General features: G+C 61.8%; 1 protein-coding gene across 3 annotated transcripts in view; it reads left to right on the forward strand.

Moving 5' to 3' along the window:
* The window catches only part of LOC140125876 (ATP-dependent DNA helicase Q1-like), a 30902-nt gene extending 9931 nt beyond the window's left edge, over window positions 1-20971 (forward strand). For all 3 annotated transcript variants that reach the window (XM_072144755.1, XM_072144756.1, XM_072144753.1), the window contains 13 exons: window positions 14193-14384; window positions 14731-14910; window positions 14987-15093; window positions 15164-15362; window positions 15431-15597; window positions 16819-16900; window positions 16979-17127; window positions 17207-17324; window positions 17610-17748; window positions 19030-19121; window positions 19245-19464; window positions 19538-19655; window positions 20155-20971. In XM_072144755.1, the coding sequence (XP_072000856.1) occupies window positions 14193-14384; window positions 14731-14910; window positions 14987-15093; window positions 15164-15362; window positions 15431-15597; window positions 16819-16900; window positions 16979-17127; window positions 17207-17324; window positions 17610-17748; window positions 19030-19121; window positions 19245-19464; window positions 19538-19655; window positions 20155-20331 (1940 nt within the window). In that variant the 3' untranslated portion in view covers window positions 20332-20971. The remainder of the gene's footprint in view (window positions 1-14192; window positions 14385-14730; window positions 14911-14986; window positions 15094-15163; window positions 15363-15430; window positions 15598-16818; window positions 16901-16978; window positions 17128-17206; window positions 17325-17609; window positions 17749-19029; window positions 19122-19244; window positions 19465-19537; window positions 19656-20154) is intronic.

The raw sequence follows: 20971 nt of genomic DNA on the forward strand, positions 1-20971 counted from the left end.
GCGTGCTGTGTGAGTGGAGTGTAGTGTAGTGGTGTGCGTGCTGTGTGAGTGGAGTGTAGTGTAGTGGTGTGCGTGCTGTGTGAGTGGAGTGTAGTGTAGTGGTGTGCGTGCTGTGTGAGTGGAGTGTAGTGTAGTGGTGTGCGTGCTGTGTGAGTGGAGTGTAGTGTAGTGGTGTGCGTGCTGTGTGAGTGGAGTGTAGTGTAGTGGTGTGCGTGCTGTGTGAGTGGAGTGTAGTGTAGTGGTGTGCGTGCTGTGTGAGTGGAGTGGAGTGTAGTGGTGTGCGTGCTGTGTGAGTGGAGTGTAGTGGTGTGCGTGCTGTGTGAGTGTAGTGTAGTGTAGTGGTGTGTGTGCTGTGTGAGTGGAGTGTAGTGTAGTGGTGTGAGTGGAGTGTAGTGTAGTGGTGTGAGTGGAGTGTAGTGTAGTGGTGTGCGTGCTGTGTGAGTGGAGTGTAGTGTAGTGGTGTGCGTGCTGTGTGAGTGGAGTGTAGTGTAGTGGTGTGCGTGCTGTGTGAGTGGAGTGTAGTGTAGTGGTGTGCGTGCTGTGTGAGTGGAGTGTAGTGTAGTGGTGTGCGTGCTGTGTGAGTGGAGTGTAGTGTAGTGGTGTGCGTGCTGTGTGAGTGGAGTGGAGTGTAGTGGTGTGCGTGCTGTGTGAGTGGAGTGTAGTGTAGTGGTGTGCGTGCTGTGTGAGTGGAGTGGAGTGTAGTGTGCTGTGTGAGTGGAGTGTAGTGTAGTGTTGTGCGTGCTGTGTGAGTGTAGTGTAGTGTAGTGGTGTGTGTGCTGTGTGAGTGGAGTGGAGTGTAGTGGTGTGAGTGGAGTGGAGTGTAGTGGTGTGCGTGCTGTGTGAGTGGAGTGTAGTGTAGTGGTGTGCGTGCTGTGTGAGTGGAGTGTAGTGTAGTGGTGTGTGTGCTGTGTGAGTGGAGTGTAGTGTAGTGGTGTGCGTGCTGTGTGAGTGGAGTGTAGTGTAGTGGTGTGAGTGGAGTGTAGTGTAGTGGTGTGTGTGCTGTGTGAGTGGAGTGTAGTGTAGTGGTGTGAGTGGAGTGTAGTGTAGTGGTGTGAGTGGAGTGTAGTGTAGTGGTGTGTGTGCTGTGTGAGTGGAGTGTAGTGTAGTGGTGTGCGTGCTGTGTGAGTGGAGTGTAGTGTAGTGGTGTGCGTGCTGTGTGAGTGGAGTGTAGTGTAGTGGTGTGCGTGCTGTGTGAGTGGAGTGTAGTGTAGTGGTGTGCGTGCTGTGTGAGTGTAGTGTAGTGTAGTGGTGTGCGTGCTGTGTGAGTGGAGTGTAGTGTAGTGGTGTGCGTGCTGTGTGAGTGGAGTGTAGTGTAGTGTAGTGGTGTGCGTGCTGTGTGAGTGTAGTGTAGTGTAGTGGTGTGCGTGCTGTGTGAGTGTAGTGTAGTGTAGTGGTGTGCGTGCTGTGTGAGTGTAGTGTAGTGGTGTGCGTGCTGTGTGAGTGGAGTGGAGTGTAGTGGTGTGCGTGCTGTGTGAGTGGAGTGTAGTGTAGTGGTGTGTGTGCTGTGTGAGTGGAGTGTAGTGTAGTGTTGTGTGCGTGCTGTGTGAGTGGAGTGTAGTGTAGTGTTGTGTGTGCTGTGTGAGTGGAGAGTAGTGTAGTGTTGTGTGTGCTGTGTGAGTGGAGAGTAGTGTAGTGTTGTGTGTGTGCTGTGTGAGTGGAGTGGAGTGTAGTGTAGTGTTGTGTGTGCTGTGTGAGTGTAGTGTAGTGTTGTGTGTGCTGTGTGAGTGTAGTGTAGTGTTGTGCGTGCTGTGTGAGTGGAGAGTAGTGTAGTGTTGTGTGTTGTGTGTGCTGTGTGAGTGTAGTGTAGTGTTGTGTGTTGTGTGTGCTGTGTGAGTGGAGTGTAGTGTAGTGGTGTGCGTGCTGTGTGAGTGGAGTGTAGTGTAGTGTTGTGCGTGCTGTGTGAGTGTAGTGTAGTGTAGTGTAGTGTTGTGCGTGCTGTGTGAGTGTAGTGTAGTGTTGTGCGTGCTGTGTGAGTGGAGTGTAGTGTAGTGTTGTGTGCGTGCTGTGTGAGTGGAGAGTAGTGTAGTGTTGTGTGTGCTGTGTGAGTGGAGTGTAGTGTAGTGTTGTGTGTGCTGTGTGAGTGTAGTGTAGTGTAGTGCGTGCTGTGTGAGTGGAGAGTAGTGTAGTGTTGTGTGTTGTGTGTGCTGTGTGAGTGGAGTGTAGTGTAGTGGTGTGCGTGCTGTGTGAGTGGAGTGTAGTGTAGTGTTGTGCGTGCTGTGTGAGTGGAGTGTAGTGTAGTGTAGTGTTGTGCGTGCTGTGTGAGTGTAGTGTAGTGTTGTGCGTGCTGTGTGAGTGGAATGTAGTGGTGTGCGTGCTGTGCGAGTGGAATGTAGTGGTGTGCGTGCTGTGCGAGTGGAGTGTAGTGGTGTGCGTGCTGTGCGAGTGGAGTGTAGTGGTGTGCGTGCTGTGTGAGTGGAGTGGAGTGTAGTGTAGTGGTGTGCGTGCTGTGCCAGTGGAGTGTAGTGGTGTGCGTGCTGTGTGAGTGGAGTGGAGTGTAGTGTAGTGGTGTGCGTGCTGTGCCAGTGGAGTGTAGTGGTGTGCGTGCTGTGTGAGTGGAGTGTAGTGCTTTCTGTAGTGGTGTGCGTGCTGTGTAAGTGTAGTGTAGTGGTGTGCGTGCTGTGTGTAGTGGTGTGCGTGCTGTGTGTAGTGTTGTGCATGCTGTGTTTTACCAAAATTTTCATACTCCTCCTCGGGTAAAAATACTCCTCAAAAATGGTGAGAGGAGTATTTTTACCCTTCTGGAAAAATGTTAGTGCGACCTCTGGTGGGGAGTGATGGCCGGGTGTCTGGGTGCTGGTGGCTGTGGATATGATGGGTGGGGAGTGATGGTCGGTGTCTGGGTGCTGGTGGCTGTGGATATGATGGGTGGGGAGTGATGGCCGGGTGTCTGGGTGCTGGTGGCTGTGGATATGATGGGTGGGGAGTGATGGCCGGGTGTCTGGGTGCTGGAGGCTGTGGATATGATGGGTGGGGAGTGATGGCCGGGTGTCTGGGTGCTGGTGGCTGTGGATATGATGGGTGGGGAGTGATGGCCGGGGGTCTGGGTGCTGGTGGCTGTGGATATGATGGGTGGGGAGTGATGGCCGGGTGTCTGGGTGCTGGTGGCTGTGGATATGATGGGTGGGGAGTGATGGCCGGGTGTCTGGGTGCTGGAGGCTGTGGATATGATGGGTGGGGAGTGATGGCCGGGTGTCTGGGTGCTGGTGGCTGTGGATATGATGGGTGGGGAGTGATGGCCGGGTGTCTGGGCGCTGGTGGCTGTGGATATGATGGGTGGGGAGTGATGGCCGGGGGTCTGGGTGCTGGTGGCTGTGGATATGATGGGTGGGGAGTGATGGCCGGGTGTCTGGGTGCTGGTGGCTGTGGATATGATGGGTGGGGAGTGATGGCCGGGTGTCTGGGTGCTGGTGGCTGTGGATATGATGGGTGGGGAGTGATGGCCGGGTGTCTGGGTGCTGGTGGCTGTGGATATGATGGGTGCGGAGTGATGGCCGGGTGTCTGGGTGCTGGTGGCTGTGGATGTGATGGGTGGGGAGTGATGGCCGGGTGTCTGGGTGCTGGTGGCTGTGGATATGATGGGTGGGGAGTGATGGCCGGGGGTCTGGGTGCTGGTGGCTGTGGATATGATGGGTGGGGAGTGTTGGCCGGGTGTCTGGGTGCTGGTGGCTGTGGATATGATGGGTGGGGAGTGATGGCCGGGGGTCTGGGTGCTGGTGGCTGTGGATATGATGGGTGGGGAGTGATGGCCGGGTGTCTGGGTGCTGGTGGCTGTGGATATGATGGGTGAGGAGTGATGGCCGGGTGTCTGGGTGCTGCTGGCTGTGGATATGATGGGTGGGGAGTGATGGCCGGGTGTCTGGGTGCTGGTGGCTGTGGATATGATGGGTGGGGAGTGATGGCCGGGTGCTGGTGGCTGTGGATGTGATGGGTGGGGAGTGATGGCCGGGTGTCTGGGTGCTGGTGGCTGTGGATATGATGGGTGGGGAGTGATGGCCGGGGGTCTGGGTGCTGGAGGCTGTGGATATGATGGGTGGGGAGTGATGGCCGGGTGTCTGGGTGCTGGTGGCTGTGGATGTGATGGGTGGGGAGTGATGGCCGGGTGTCTGGGTGCTGGTGACTGTGGATATGATGGGTGGGGAGTGATGGCCGGGTGTCTGGGTGCTGGGGGCTGTGGATATGATGGGTGGGGAGTGATGGCCGGGTGTCTGGGTGCTGGTGGCTGTGGATATGATGGGTGGGGAGTGATGGCCGGGTGTCTGGGCGCTGGTGGCTGTGGATATGATGGGTGGGGAGTGATGGCCGGGGGTCTGGGTGCTGGTGGCTGTGGATATGATGGGTGGGGAGTGATGGCCGGGTGTCTGGGTGCTGGTGGCTGTGGATATGATGGGTGGGGAGTGATGGCCGGGTGTCTGGGTGCTGGAGGCTGTGGATATGATGGGTGGGGAGTGATGGCCGGGTGTCTGGGTGCTGGTGGCTGTGGATATGATGGGTGGGGAGTGATGGCCGGGTGTCTGGGCGCTGGTGGCTGTGGATATGATGGGTGGGGAGTGATGGCCGGGGGTCTGGGTGCTGGTGGCTGTGGATATGATGGGTGGGGAGTGATGGCCGGGTGTCTGGGTGCTGGTGGCTGTGGATATGATGGGTGGGGAGTGATGGCCGGGTGTCTGGGTGCTGGTGGCTGTGGATATGATGGGTGGGGAGTGATGGCCGGGTGTCTGGGTGCTGGTGGCTGTGGATATGATGGGTGCGGAGTGATGGCCGGGTGTCTGGGTGCTGGTGGCTGTGGATGTGATGGGTGGGGAGTGATGGCCGGGTGTCTGGGTGCTGGTGGCTGTGGATGTGATGGGTGGGGAGTGATGGCCGGGTGTCTGGGTGCAGGTGGCTGTGGATATGATGGGTGCGGAGTGATGGCCGGGTGTCTGGGTGCTGGTGACTGTGGATATGATGGGTGGGGAGTGATGGCCGCGTGTCTGGGTGCTGGTGGCTGTGGATATGATGGGTGGGGAGTGATGGCCGGGTGTCTGGGTGCTGGTGGCTGTGGATATGATGGGTGGGGAGTGATGGCCGGGGGTCTGGGTGCTGGTGGCTGTGGATATGATGGGTGGGGAGTGTTGGCCGGGTGTCTGGGTGCTGGTGGCTGTGGATATGATGGGTGGGGAGTGATGGCCGGGGGTCTGGGTACTGGTGGCTGTGGATATGATGGGTGGGGAGTGATGGCCGGGTGTCTGGGTGCTGGTGGCTGTGGATATGATGGGTGAGGAGTGATGGCCGGGTGTCTGGGTGCTGCTGGCTGTGGATATGATGGGTGGGGAGTGATGGCCGGGTGTCTGGGTGCTGGTGGCTGTGGATATGATGGGTGGGGAGTGATGGCCGGGTGCTGGTGGCTGTGGATGTGATGGGTGGGGAGTGATGGCCGGGTGTCTGGGTGCTGGTGGCTGTGGATATGATGGGTGGGGAGTGATGGCCGGGGGTCTGGGTGCTGGAGGCTGTGGATATGATGGGTGGGGAGTGATGGCCGGGTGTCTGGGTGCTGGTGGCTGTGGATGTGATGGGTGGGGAGTGATGGCCGGGTGTCTGGGTGCTGGTGACTGTGGATATGATGGGTGGGGAGTGATGGCCGGGTGTCTGGGTGCTGGGGGCTGTGGATATGATGGGTGGGGAGTGATGGCCGGGTGTCTGGGTGCTGGAGGCTGTGGATATGATCGGTGGGGAGTGATGGCCGGGTGTCTGGGTGCTGATGGCTATGGATATGATGGGTGGGGATCGATGGCTGGGTGCTGGTGGCTGTGGATGTGATGGGTGGGGAGTGATGGCCGGGTGTCTGGGTGCTGGTGGCTGTGGATGTGATGGGTGGGGAGTGATGGCCGGGTGTCTGGGTGCTGGTGGCTGTGGATATGATGGGTGAGGAGTGATGGCCGGGTGTCTGGGTGCTGGTGGCTGTGGATATGATGGGTGCGGAGTGATGGCCGGGTGTCTGGGTGCTGGTGGCTGTGGATATGATGGGTGAGGAGTGATGGCCGGGTGTCTGGGTGCTGGTGGCTGTGGATATGATGGGTGGGGAGTGATGGCCGGGTGTCTGGGTGCTGGAGGCTGTGGATATGATGGGTGGGGAGTGATGGCCGGGTGTCTGGGTGCTGCTGGCTGTGGATATGATGGGTGGGGAGTGATGGCCTGGTGTCTGGGTGCTGGAGGCTGTGGATATGATGGGTGCGGAGTGATGGCCGGGTGTCTGGGTGCTGGTGGCTGTGGATATGATGGGTGCGGAGTGATGGCCGGGTGTCTGGGTGCTGGTGGCTGTGGATATGATGGGTGGGGAGTGATGGCCGGGTGTCTGGGTGCTGGTGGTTGTGGATATGATGGGTGGGGAGTGATGTTTTTTGCTGGTGGCTGTGGATATGATGGGTGGGGAGTGATGGCCGGGTGTCTGGGTGCTGGTGGCTGTGGATATGATGGGTGGGGAGTGATGGCCGGGTGTCTGGGTGCTGGTGGCTGTGGATATGATGGGTGGGGAGTGATGGCCGGGTGTCTGGGTGCTGGTGGCTGTGGATATGATGGGTGGGGAGTGATGGCCGGGGGTCTGGGTGCTGGAGGCTGTGGATATGATGGGTGGGGAGTGATGGCCGGGTGTCTGGGTGCTGGTGGCTGTGGATATGATGGGTGGGGAGTGATGGCCGGGTGTCTGGGTGCTGGTGGCTGTGGATATTATGGGTGGGGAGTGATGGCCGGGGGTCTGGGTGCTGGTGGCTGTGGATATGATGGGTGGGGAGTGATGGCCGGGTGTCTGGGTGCTGGTGGCTGTGGATATGATGGGTGGGGAGTGATGGCCGGGTGTCTGGGCGCTGGTGGCTGTGGATATGATGGGTGGGGAGTGATGGCCGGGTGTCTGGGTGCTGGTGGCTGTGGATATGATGGGTGGGGAGTGATGGCCGGGTGTCTGGGTGCTGGTGGCTGTGGATATGATGGGTGCGGAGTGATGGCCGGGTGTCTGGGTGCTGGTGGCTGTGGATGTGATGGGTGGGGAGTGATGGCCGGGTGTCTGGGTGCTGGTGGCTGTGGATATGATGGGTGGGGAGTGATGGCCGGGGGTCTGGGTGCTGGTGGCTGTGGATATGATGGGTGGGGAGTGTTGGCCGGGTGTCTGGGTGCTGGTGGCTGTGGATATGATGGGTGGGGAGTGATGGCCGGGGGTCTGGGTGCTGGTGGCTGTGGATATGATGGGTGGGGAGTGATGGCCGGGTGTCTGGGTGCTGGTGGCTGTGGATATGATGGGTGAGGAGTGATGGCCGGGTGTCTGGGTGCTGCTGGCTGTGGATATGATGGGTGGGGAGTGATGGCCGGGTGTCTGGGTGCTGGTGGCTGTGGATATGATGGGTGGGGAGTGATGGCCGGGTGTCTGGGTGCTGGTGGCTGTGGATATGATGGGTGGGGAGTGATGGCCGGGTGTCTGGGTGCTGGTGGCTGTGGATATGATGGGTGGGGAGTGATGGCCGGGTGTCTGGGTGCTGGTGGCTGTGGATATGATGGGTGGGGAGTGATGGCCGGGTGCTGGTGGCTGTGGATGTGATGGGTGGGGAGTGATGGCCGGGTGTCTGGGTGCTGGTGGCTGTGGATATGATGGGTGGGGAGTGATGGCCGCGTGTCTGGGTGCTGGTGGCTGTGGATATGATGGGTGAGGAGTGATGGCCGGGGGTCTGGGTGCTGGAGGCTGTGGATATGATGGGTGGGGAGTGATGGCCGGGTGTCTGGGTGCTGGTGGCTGTGGATATGATGGGTGGGGAGTGATGGCCGGGTGTCTGGGTGCTGGTGGCTGTGGATATGATGGGTGAGGAGTGATGGCCGGGTGTCTGGGTGCTGGTGGCTGTGGATATGATGGGTGCGGAGTGATGGCCGGGTGTCTGGGTGCTGGTGGCTGTGGATATGATGGGTGAGGAGTGATGGCCGGGTGTCTGGGTGCTGGTGGCTGTGGATATGATGGGTGGGGAGTGATGGCCGGGTGTCTGGGTGCTGGAGGCTGTGGATATGATGGGTGGGGAGTGATGGCCGGGTGTCTGGGTGCTGCTGGCTGTGGATATGATGGGTGGGGAGTGATGGCCGGGTGTCTGGGTGCTGGTGGTTGTGGATATGATGGGTGGGGAGTGATGTTTTTTGCTGGTGGCTGTGGATATGATGGGTGGGGAGTGATGGCCGGGTGTCTGGGTGCTGGTGGCTGTGGATATGATGGGTGGGGAGTGATGGCCGGGTGTCTGGGTGCTGGTGGCTGTGGATATGATGGGTGGGGAGTGATGGCCGGGTGTCTGGGTGCTGGTGGCTGTGGATATGATGGGTGGGGAGTGATGGCCGGGGGTCTGGGTGCTGGAGGCTGTGGATATGATGGGTGGGGAGTGATGGCCGGGTGTCTGGGTGCTGGTGGCTGTGGATATGATGGGTGGGGAGTGATGGCCGGGTGTCTGGGTGCTGGTGGCTGTGGATATGATGGGTGGGGAGTGATGGCCGGGGGTCTGGGTGCTGGTGGCTGTGGATATGATGGGTGGGGAGTGATGGCCGGGTGTCTGGGTGCTGGTGGCTGTGGATATGATGGGTGGGGAGTGATGGCCGGGTGTCTGGGTGCTGGTGGCTGTGGATATGATGGGTGGGGAGTGATGGCCGGGTGTCTGGGTGCTGGTGGCTGTGGATATGATGGGTGGGGAGTGATGGCCGGGTGTCTGGGTGCTGGTGGCTGTGGATATGATGGGTGGGGAGTGATGGCCGGGTGTCTGGGTGCTGGTGGCTGTGGATATGATGGGTGGGGAGTGATGGTCGGGTGTCTGGGTGCTGGTGGCTGTGGATATGATGGGTGGGGAGTGATGGCCGCGTGTCTGGGTGCTGGTGGCTGTGGATATGATGGGTGGGAAGTAATGGCCGGGTGTCTGGGTGCTGGTGGCTGTGGATATGATGGGTGAGGAGTGATGGCCGGGTGTCTGGGTGCTGGTGGCTGTGGATATGATGGGTGGGGAGTGATGGCCGGGTGTCTGGGTGCTGGTGGCTGTGGATATGATGGGTGGGGAGTGATGGCTGGGTGTCTGGGTGCTGGTGGCTGTGGATATGATGGGTGAGGAGTGATGGCCGGGTGTCTGGGTGCTGGGGGCTGTGGATATGTTGGGTGAGGAGTGATGGCCGGGTGTCTGGGTGCTGGTGGCTGTGGATATGATGGGTGGGGAGTGATGGCCGGGGGTCTGGGTGCTGGTGGCTGTGGATATGATGGGTGGGGAGTGATGGCCGCGTGTCTGGGTGCTGGTGGCTGTGGATATGATGGGTGGGGAGTGATGGCCGGGTGTCTGGGTGCTGGTGGCTGTGGATATGATGGGTGAGGAGTGATGGCCGGGTGTCTGGGTGCTGGTGGCTGTGGATATGATGGGTGGGGAGTGATGGCCGGGTGTCTGGGTGCTGGTGGCTGTGGATATGATGGGTGGGGAGTGATGGCTGGGTGTCTGGGTGCTGGTGGCTGTGGATATGATGGGTGAGGAGTGATGGCCGGGTGTCTGGGTGCTGGGGGCTGTGGATATGTTGGGTGAGGAGTGATGGCCGGGTGTCTGGGTGCTGGTGGCTGTGGATATGATGGGTGGGGAGTGATGGCCGGGGGTCTGGGTGCTGGTGGCTGTGGATATGATGGGTGGGGAGTGATGGCCGGGTGTCTGGGTGCTGGAGGCTGTGGATATGATGGGTGGGGAGTGATGGCCGGGTGTCTGGGTGCTGGTGGCTGTGGATATGATGGGTGGGAAGTAATGGCCGGGTGTCTGGGTGCTGGTGGCTGTGGATATGATGGGTGGGGAGTGATGGTCGGGTGTCTGGGTGCTGGTGGATGTGGATATGATGGGTGGGGAGTGATGGCCGCGTGTCTGGGTGCTGGAGGCTGTGGATGTGATGGGTGGGGAGTGATGGCCGGGTGTCTGGGTGCTGGTGGCTGTGGATATGATGGGTGGGAAGTAATGGCCGGGTGTCTGGGTGCTGGTGGCTGTGGATATGATGGGTGGGGAGTGATGGCCGGGTGTCTGGGTGCTGGTGGCTGTGGATATGATGGGTGGGGAGTGATGGCCGGGTGTCTGGGTGCTGGTGGCTGTGGATATGATGGGTGGGGAGTGATGGCCGGGTGTCTGGGTGCTGGTGGCTGTGGATATGATGGGTGGGAAGTGATGGCCGGGTGTCTGGGTGCTGGTGGCTGTGGATATGATGGGTGGGGAGTGATGGCCGGGTGTCTGGGTGCTGGGGGCTGTGGATATGATGGGTGGGGAGTGATGGCCGGGTGTCTGGGTGCTGCTGGCTGTGGATATGATGGGTGGGGAGTGATGGCCGGGTGTCTGGGCGCTGCTGGCTGTGGATATGATGGGTGGGGAGTGATGGCCGGGTGTCTGGGCGCTGGTGGCTGTGGATATGATGGGTGGGGAGTGATGGCCGGGTGTCAGGGTGCTGGAGGCTGTGGATATGATGGGTGGGGAGTGATGGTCGGGTGTCTGGGTGCTGGTGGCTGTGGATATGATGGGTGGGGAGTGATGGCCGGGTGTCTGGGTGCTGGGGGCTGTGGATATGATGGGTGGGGAGTGATGGCCGGGTGTCTGGGTGCTGCTGGCTGTGGATATGATGGGTGGGGAGTGATGGCCGGGTGTCTGGGCGCTGCTGGCTGTGGATATGATGGGTGGGGAGTGATGGCCGGGTGTCTGGGTGCTGGTGGCTGTGGATATGATGGGTGGGGAGTGATGGCCGGGTGTCAGGGTGCTGGAGGCTGTGGATATGATGGGTGGGGAGTGATGGTCGGGTGTCTGGGTGCTGGTGGCTGTGGATATGATGGGTGGGGAGTGTTGGCCGGTGTCTGGGTGCTGGTGGCTGTGGATATGATGGGTGGGGAGTGATGGCCGGTGTCTGGGTGCTGGTGGCTGTGGATATGATGGGTGAGGAGTGATGGCCGGTGTCTGGGTGCTGGTGGCTGTGGATATGATGGGTGAGGAGTGATGGCCGGTGTCTGGGTGCTGGTGGCTGTGGATATGATGGGTGGGGAGTGATGGCCGGTGTCTGGGTGCTGGTGGCTGTGGATATGATGGGTGGGGAGTGATGGCCGGGTGTCTGGGTGCTGGAGGCTGTGGATATGATGGGTGAGGAGTGATGGCCGGGTGTCTGGGTGCTGATGGTTGTGGATATGATGGGTGGGGAGTGATGGCCGGGTGTCTGGGTGCTGGTGGCTGTGGATATGATGGGTGAGGAGTGATGGCCGGTGTCTGGGTGCTGGTGGCTGTGGATATGATGGGTGAGGAGTGATGGCCGGGTGTCTGGGTGCTGGTGGCTGTGGATATGATGGGTGAGGAGTGATGGCCGGGTGTCTGGGTGCTGGCGGCTGTGGATATGTTGGGTGGGGAGTGATGGCCGGGTGTCTGGGTGCTGGGGGCTGTGGATATGATGGGTGGGGAGTGATGGCCGGGTGTCTGGGTGCTGGTGGCTGTGGATATGATGGGTGGGGAGTGATGGCCGGGTGTCAGGGTGCTGGAGGCTGTGGATATGATGGGTGGGGAGTGATGGCCGGGTGCTGCTGGCTGTGGGTATGATGGGTGAGGAGTGATGGCCGGGTGTCTGGGTGCTGGTGGCTGTGGATATGATGGGTGGGGAGTGATGGTCGGGTGTCTGGGTGCTGGTGGCTGTGGATATGATGGGTGGGGAGTGTTGGCCGGTGTCTGGGTGCTGGTGGCTGTGGATATGATGGGTGGGGAGTGATGGCCGGTGTCTGGGTGCTGGTGGCTGTGGATATGATGGGTGAGGAGTGATGGCCGGTGTCTGGGTGCTGGTGGCTGTGGATATGATGGGTGAGGAGTGATGGCCGGTGTCTGGGTGCTGGTGGCTGTGGATATGATGGGTGGGGAGTGATGGCCGGTGTCTGGGTGCTGGTGGCTGTGGATATGATGGGTGGGGAGTGATGGCCGGGTGTCTGGGTGCTGGAGGCTGTGGATATGATGGGTGAGGAGTGATGGCCGGGTGTCTGGGTGCTGATGGTTGTGGATATGATGGGTGGGGAGTGATGGCCGGGTGTCTGGGTGCTGGTGGCTGTGGATATGATGGGTGGGGAGTGATGGCCGGGTGTCTGGGTGCTGGTGGCTGTGGATATGATGGGTGAGGAGTGATGGCCGGGTGTCTGGGTGCTGGGGGCTGTGGATATGTTGGGTGGGGAGTGATGGCCGGGTGTCTGGGTGCTGGTGGCTGTGGATATGATGGGTGGGGAGTGATGGCCGGGTGTCTGGGTGCTGGAGGCTGTGGATATGATGGGTGAGGAGTGATGGCCGGTGTCTGGGTGCTGGTGGCTGTGGATATGATGGGTGTGGAGTGATGGCCGGGTGTCTGGGTGCTGGTGGCTGTGGATATGATGGGTGGGGAGTGATGGCCGGGTGTCTGGGTGCTGGAGGCTTTGGATATGATGGGTGGGGAGTGATGGCCGGGTGTCTGGTGGCTGTGGATATGATGGGTGGGGAGTGATGGCCGGGTGCTGGTGGCTGTGGATATGATGGGTGGGGAGTGATGGCCGGGGGTCTGGGTGCTGGTGGCTGTGGATATGATGGGTGGGGAGTGATGGCCGGGTGTCTGGGTGCGGGTGGCTGTGGATATGATGGGTGGGGAGTGATGGCCGGGTGTCTGGGTGCTGGTGGCTGTGGATATGATGGGTGGGGAGTGATGGCCGGGTGTCTGGGTGCTGGTGGCTGTGGATATGATGGGTGGGGAGTGATGGCCGGGTGTCTGGGTGCTGGAGGCTGTGGATATGATGGGTGGGGAGTGATGGCCGGGTGTCTGGGTGCTGGTGGCTGTGGATATGATGGGTGGGGAGTGATGGCCGGGTGTCAGGGTGCTGGAGGCTGTGGATATGATGGGTGGGGAGTGATGGCCGGGTGTCTGGGTGCTGGTGGCTGTGGATATGATGGGTGGGGAGTGATGGCCGCGTGTCTGGGTGCTGGTGGCTGTGGATATGATGGGTGGGGAGTGATGGCCGGGTGTCAGGGTGCTGGAGGCTGTGGATATGATGGGTGGGGAGTGATGGCCGGGTGTCTGGGTGCTGGTGGCTGTGGATATGATGGGTGGGGAGTGATGGCCGGGTGTCTGGGTGCTGCTGGCTGTGGATATGATGGGTGGGGAGTGATGGCCGCGTGTCTGGGTGCTGGTGGCTGTGGATATGATGGGTGGGGAGTGATGGCCGGGTGTCTGGGTGCTGGTGGCTGTGGATATGATGGGTGGGGAGTGTTGGCCGGGTGTCTGGGTGCTGGTGGCTGTGGATATGATGGGTGAGGAGTGATGGCCGGGTGTCTGGGTGCTGGTGGCTGTGGATATGATGGGTGGGGAGTGATGGCCGGGGGTCTGGGTGCTGGTGGCTGTGGATATGATGGGTGGGGAGTGATGGCCGGGGGTCTGGGTGCTGGAGGCTGTGGATATGATGGGTGGGGAGTGATGGTCGGTGTCTGGGTGCTGGTGGCTGTGGATATGATGGGTGGGGAGTGATGGCCGGGTGTCTGGGTGCTGGTGGCTGTGGATATGATGGGTGGGGAGTGATGGCCGGGTGTCTGGGTGCTGGTGGCTGTGGATATGATGGGTGGGGAGTGATGGCCGGGTGTCTGGGTGCTGGTGGCTGTGGATATGATGGGTGGGGAGTGTTGGCCGGGTGTCTGGGTGCTGGAGGCTGTGGATATGATGGGTGGGGAGTGATGGCCGGGTGTCTGGGTGCTGGTGGCTGTGGATATGATGGGTGGGGAGTGATGGCCGGGTGTCTGGGTGCTGGTGGCTGTGGATATGATGGGTGGGGAGTGATGGCTGGGTGTCTGGGTGCTGGTGGCTGTGGATATGATGGGTGGGGAGTGATGGCCGGGTGTCTGGGTGCTGGTGGCTGTGGATATGATGGGTGAGGAGTGATGGCCGGGTGTCTGGGTGCTGGTGGCTGTGGATATGATGGGTGGGGAGTGATGGCCGGGTGTCTGGGTGCTGGTGGCTGTGGATATGATGGGTGGGGAGTGATGGCCGGGTGTTTGGGTGCTGGTGGCTGTGGATATGATGGGTGGGGAGTGATGGCCGGGTGTCTGGGTGCTGGTGGCTGTGGATATGATGGGTGGGGAGTGATGGCCGGGTGTCTGGGTGGGGAGTGTTGGCTGGGTGTAGCCGGGGTGGGTGGTGACATCTTGCCTTGGTCCCGCCCCCAGCGCTGGTGGAGGAGTTGGACGCTGTGACCACGGAGCTTCAGGCCATTGAGGTGCAGATCGAGGAGCTGCTGGAGAGACAACAGGACCTGCAGCAGAGGAAGAGCGCGCTGACCAAGAGGATCCAGGGACTGTCTGAGGATGAGGGGGCCGGGACCAGCGCAGAGACCACCGCCCAGGACTGGAACAGACAAGGTGCGTCCTGCGGGGTCACGTGTAACCCTCAGAACATCCTCGGGGTCTAATGTGCAGCACAGGGGCCCGGATTGTGTGTGGCCCCTAGAGGGAGGAAAGTCTGAGATGAGTGAAGCTTAGAGGCGGCAGGGGGAGAGTCGCTTCATCTGTCTCTATCTTTGGATCCGTAGCGCCTAGAAACCCGGTTCTGGTGTCATATTAAAGATAAGATTCTCATGATTCAGATCCTGCGGTTGTGGACGTAGATAAAGGTCTTGTTACTTATCTATAGGAGGTAATAGTGACCCCGCGCAGTGCTCCTCCCCACCACAGGCGGCGCTCTCTCCTTATGATGTGTTTCTTGCAGACTTTTCCTGGTCACAGAAGGTGAAGGAGCATCTGCAGAAATCCTTCCAGCTCAGCAGCTTCCGCCGCCTCCAGCTGGAGACCATCAACGCCACCATGGCCGGCAAAGACCTCTTCCTGATCATGCCCACGGGCGGCGGGAAGAGCCTGTGCTACCAGCTGCCGGCAGTGTGCTCTGAAGGTGGGTCCTGACCGCGCTCTCAGCTATGGGTGGTCACAGCTCCGCCCCCCTGACTCTGTCTCCGCCCCTCGCTCAGGCTTCACCCTGGTCATCTGCCCGCTGGTGTCCCTGATGGAGGATCAGCTCATGGTCCTGGAGCGCCTGGGGGTCTCGGCCACCTACCTGAACGCGTCCAGCAGTAAGGTCTGTATGGGTATGTGGGCGGGTCCTGGGAGGACATGCCCCCTGCTAAGCTCCGCCTCTTCCGCTGCAGGATCATGTGAAGTGGGTGCACGGGGAGATGATTGACAGGCGCTCCCAGCTGAAGCTCATCTACGTCACCCCGGAGAAGATCGCTAAGAGTAAGCTGTTCATGTCGCGGCTGGAGAAGGCCTATCAGGCGGGGCGTCTGGCCAGGGTGGCCATCGATGAGGTGCACTGCTGCAGCCAATGGGGGCACGACTTCAGACCAGGTGAGGCTCCTGCGAGGGCACACCCTGGGCCGGCAGGTGGCGCTGATGATGTGACTGTCTCCCTCCAGACTACAAGGCGCTGGGCATCCTGAAGAGACAGTTCCCCAAGGCCCCACTGATCGGCCTCACGGCCACCGCCACCAGCCACGTGCTGAAGGACGCACAGAAGATCCTGTGTGTGCAGAGACCTCTGACCTTCACCGCCTCCTTCAACCGACCCAATCTGTTCTATGAGGTATGGGGGCGGAGATATGGGGGGCGGGCAAAGATGTACAGAGCAAGGGAGCCCCAGGCCACACCCCTGTAGAACCACCCCCAGACCACCCACCTATATAACCACCTGACCCCTCCCAGGCCACACCCCTATATAACCGATCCCCCCTCCCAGGCCACACCCCTATATAACCGATCCCCCTCCCAGGCCACACCCCTATACAACCACCCCGGGCCACATCACTATATAACTACATACCCCTCTCCAGGCCACACCCCTATTAAGCCCCTGCGGGAGCCCTTGTGCGGCTGGCTGCGGGAGCCCTTGTGCGGCTGGCTGCGGGAGCCCTTGTGCGGCTGGCTGCGGGAGCCCTTGTGCGGCTGGCTGCGGGAGCCCTTGTGCGGCTGGCTGCGGGAGCCCTTGTGCGGCTGGCTGCGGGAGCCCTTGTGCGGCTGGCTGCGGGAGCCCTTGTGCGGCTGGCTGCGGGAGCCCTTGTGCGGCTGGCTGCGGGAGCCCTTGTGCGGCTGGCTGCGGGAGCCCTTGTGCGGCTGGCTGCGGGAGCCCTTGTGCGGCTGGCTGCGGGAGCCCTTGTGCGGCTGGCTGCGGGAGCCCTTGTGCGGCTGGCTGCGGGAGCCCTTGTGCGGCTGGCTGCGGGAGCCCTTGTGCGGCTGGCTGCGGGAGCCCTTGTGCGGCTGGCTGCGGGAGCCCTTGCGCGGCTGGCTGCGGGAGCCCTTGCGCGGCTGGCTGCGGAGCCCCTGCGGGAGCCCTTGCGCGGCTGGCTGCGGAGCCCCTGCGGGAGCCCTTGCGCGGCTGGCTGCGGAGCCCCTGCGGGAGCCCTTGCGCGGCTGGCTGCGGAGCCCCTGCGGGAGCCCTTGCGCGGCTGGCTGCGGAGCCCCTGCGGGAGCCCTTGCGCGGCTGGCTGCGGAGCCCCTGCGGGAGCCCTTGCGCGGCTGGCTGCGGAGCCCCTGCGGGAGCCCTTGCGCGGCTGGCTGCGGAGCCCCTGCGGGAGCCCTTGCGCGGCTGGCTGCGGAGCCCCTGCGGGAGCCCTTGCGCGGCTGGCTGCGGAGCCCCTGCGGGAGCCCTTGCGCGGCTGGCTGCGGAGCCCCTGCGGGAGCCCTTGCGCGGCTGGCTGCGGAGCCCCTGCGGGAGCCCTTGCGCGGCTGGCTGCGGAGCCCCTGCGGGAGCCCTTGTGCGCCTGGCTACGGGGCCTCTGATCACTGACTTTAACACTTTATCTTCCAGGTTCGGCCTAAACCCTCCTCCTCCAGTGACTTCATAGAGGACGTAGTGAAGCTGATCAATGGGCGGTACAAGGGGCAATCAGGTGACTTCATGGCCCTGCCCCCTCCTCTCAAGCCCTGCCTGCTCCTCCACCCCCTGATTAACCCCTTGTTTTCTGCAGGAATCGTTTACTGTTTCTCTCAGAAAGACTCAGAACAAGTTACGATGAGTTTGCAGAAGTTGGGGGTCGGCGCCGGCACTTACCACGCCAACATGGAGGCGCGAGACAAGAGCCGGGTCCACGCCCACTGGACCCAGAACAAGATCCAGGTGCCGAGCCTCAGACAGGGCACACAGAGGAGCCGCCCCGTCACCACTGACCACGCCCTCTCCTCCTCCTCCTCCGCAGGTCGTGGTCGCCACCGTGGCCTTCGGGATGGGGATCGATAAACCGGACGTGAGATTCGTCATCCACCACACCATGAGCAAATCCATGGAGAACTACTACCAGGAGAGCGGGCGAGCAGGTGACCCCGCCCCATGGCTGTATAACCCCGCCCCTGGCTGTGAGAGGGGAACTGCCCCGCCCCCTGGCTGTATAGCCACGCCCTCTGGCTGTATAACCCCGCCCCCTGGCTGTATAACCCCGCCCCCTGGCTGTGAGAGGGGGAACTGCCCCGCCCCCCTGACCAGGAGGTGTCCTCACGGCCCCGCCCCCTGGCTGTATAACCCCATCCCGCTCCCTCCCTGACCGTGAGGGTTAGTCATGCCCCCCCCACCTGTATAACCCCGCCCTCCCTGTGTCTCCTCAGGTCGGGACGACCATCGTGCGGACTGCATCGTGTACTGGGGGTTCGGGGACGTGTTCCGGATCAGTACCATGGTGGTGATGGAGAATGTGGGGCAGCAGAAGTTGTATGATATGGTGCGCTACTGCCAGGACATGAGCAGGTGCGTGGAGGAGTGTACCCTCTGCAGGGAGGAGGGGAGAGTGTGTACCCTCTGCAGGGAGGAGGGGAGAGTGTGTACCCTCTGCAGGGAGAGGAGGGGAGAGTGTGTACCCTCTGCAGGGAGGAGGGGAGAGTGTGTACCCTCTGCAGGGAGAGGAGGGGAGAGCGTGTACCCTCTGCGGGGAGGAGGAGGGGAGAGCGTGTACCCTCTGCGGGGAGGAGGAGGGGAGAGCGTGTACCCTCTGCGGGGAGGAGGAGGGGAGAGCGTGTACCCTCTGCGGGGAGGAGGAGGGGAGAGCGTGTACCCTCTGCGGGGAGGAGGAGGGGAGAGTGTGTACCCTCTGCGGGGAGGGGGGAGTGTGTACCCTCTGCGGGGAGGGGGAGGGGGGAGTGTGTACCCTCTGCGGGGAGGGGGGGGGGGAGTGTGTACCCTCTGCAGGGAGAGGAGGGGAGAGCGTGTACCCTCTGCGGGGAGGAGGAGGGGAGAGCGTGTACCCTCTGCGGGGAGGAGGAGGGGAGAGCGTGTACCCTCTGCGGGGAGGAGGAGGGGAGAGTGTGTACCCTCTGCGGGGAGGGGGGAGTGTGTACCCTCTGCGGGGAGGGGGAGGGGGGAGTGTGTACCCTCTGCGGGGAGGGGGGGGGGGAGTGTGTACCCTCTGCGGGGAGGGGGAGGGGGAGGGGGGAGTGTGTACCCTCTGCGGGGAGGGGGGGGGGGGGGGGAGTGTGTACCCTCTGCGGGGAGGGGGGGGGGGGAGTGTGTACCCTCTGCGGGGAGGGGGGGGGGGGAGTGTGTACCCTCTGCGGGGAGGGGGGGGGAGTGTGTACCCTCTGCGGGGAGGGGGAGGGGGGGGGAGTGTGTACCCTCTGCGGGGAGGGGGGGGGAGTGTGTACCCTCTGCGGGGAGGGGGAGGGGGGGGGAGTGTGTACCCTCTGCGGGGAGGGGGAGGGGGGGGAGTGTGTACCCTCTGCGGGGAGGGGGAGGGGGGGAGTGTGTACCCTCTGCGGGGAGGGGGAGGGGGGGGAGTGTGTACCCTCTGCAGGGAAGGGGGAGGGGGGGGAGTGTGTACCCTCTGCGGGGAGGGTGTGTACCCTCTGCGGGGAGGGTGTGTACCCTCTGCGGGGAGGGTGTGTACCCTCTGCGGGGAGGGGGAGGGGGGAGTGTGTACCCTCTGCGGGGAGGAGGAGGGGAGAGTGTGTACCCTCTGCGGGGAGGGGGTGGTGTATCCTGTACCCAGGTAAGGGGGGCTGTTGTGTACTGAGGATTCTCCCATGTTCCCTGCAGGTGTAGACGTGTCCTCATCGCGCAGCACTTTGATGAAGTCTGGGACTCGGCGCAGTGTCACCAGATGTGTGATAACTGCCACGGGGAGCAGAGTAAGTGATCCACCAATCATAGGGCTCCATGGTAAGGGGAGGGGCTTGTTTCTGACGCCCCCGCTGTCCCGTGTCTGACCCCCCCGCTGTCCCGTGTCTGATCCCCGTCTGTCCCGTGTCCAGGTTATGAGAAGGTGGACATCTTGGATTACGGCAGAGACATCGTGAAGATCCTGCGTCAGGCCGATCAGATGGACGAGAAGCTGACGCCCCTCAAGCTCATCGACGCCTGGAGCGGGAAAGGAGCCGCCAAACTGCGCGTCCCCCAAGTCCTGCCCCCAAAACTGCCCCGAGACCAGATGGAGAGGATCATCACCCACCTCCTGCTCCAGCAATACATCAGGTACCAGTCACTGCTACACTGTGACACCACCGCAGCTCTGACAAGTCACCTGATCCATCATCTGTCTCCTCAGGGAAGACTTCAGCTTCACGGCCTTCGCCACCATCTCCTACATCAAGGAGGGGCCCAAAGCCAAACTACTGCTCAGCCCCCAGCACAGCCTCAGCCTCCACATGAGAGGGGCCGCCAAGGTGAGAGCGCCTCCTCCCGGGGGCTCCTCCAGGGGGGAGAGGTGGAGGAGGGATCGGGGCGTCGGCTCCTGATGCGGGTTCCAGGGATCGGGGCGCCGGCTCCTGATGCGGGTTCCAGGGGTCAGGGCGTTGGCTCCCGGCGGGGGGGTTCCGGGGGTCGGGGCGTCGGCTCCCGGTCAGGTGGTTCAGGGGATCGTGGCGTCGGCTCCCGGTGCGGGTTCCGGGGATTCTGGCCGTCGGCTCGCGGCGGGGCGGGGTTCCGGGGATTCTGGCCGTCGGCTCGCGGCGGGGCGGGGTTCCGGGGATTCTGGCCGTCGGCTCGCGGCAGGGCGGGGTTCCGGGGATCGGGCCGTCGGCTCGCGGCGGGGCGGGGTTCCGGGGATCGGGGCGTGGGCTCCTGGCGGGAGCGGGGTTCCCGGGGATCGGGGCGTCGGCTCCTGGTGGGGCTTTTGGGCCGGACGGTGGGAGTGATAATAACACATTGTGTGTCTCCCAACAGATAAAATCCCCCAAATCATCCACGTGTAAGGACCCCAATCCTCGCTCTCAGCAGAAGAGTCCTGGAAACTCCTCCAAGTCTGTGAAGGGAGGGGGTGACTCCCGGCGCCCTCCCCCGCACAGCAGCCCCCCGCCCAAGAAGAGCCGCAGCTCTGACACCTCCATAGTGATTGACTGACGGCTGGGGAGGGCAGGACCTTACACCGCGCTGCTACCATCATGCATTGTGTCAGGTGCTGGACCCCACAATGTACAGGACACGGGGGGGCACTTACCTCATCAGGGTCTGTGCAGGAAATGCCTCTGTTATAGGACATTACAGGGAGTCTACAATGTATCGCTGTGCAGTGACATCTACTATCTCACCCCAAGGGCTTTATCCCTAGAAGTGACCCTTCAGGTGCAGGATGGTTCATGTTGTGGAGGACTCCACCCCCTTGTCTATATGTAGATGTTGTGTCCTGTGTACAGCACTGGACTTTGTACAGGAGAAGGTGTTGGGGATCAGACGTCCCCATCCGGGGGGGGGGGGGGGGAGAATCTTCTGAGCAGGAGGTCCCATGTTTGGCTGTTTATATGTAAATCTGTGAATATTTCCTTTGGTCTGTGAAGAGATCTTGGAGCTCTGCATGTGATGGCTGACATGACCACTAGGGGCGCTCTGCTCCCCCAAGGTTCTTGGTGCCTATCCTTGGGGTGTGAATATCTCAGGGCACGGCTGGAGGCCAGGGATGAAGAAGTTGGGATAATGATGCATTGTGGTCATATAAAGGGAAATCCCACATCCTGGATCTCAGTGAATAAAATATTGCAGTTTA

This window comes from Engystomops pustulosus, chromosome 4 (genome assembly GCF_040894005.1).
Source record: "Engystomops pustulosus chromosome 4, aEngPut4.maternal, whole genome shotgun sequence".
Classification (NCBI taxonomy): Eukaryota; Metazoa; Chordata; class Amphibia; order Anura; family Leptodactylidae; genus Engystomops; species Engystomops pustulosus.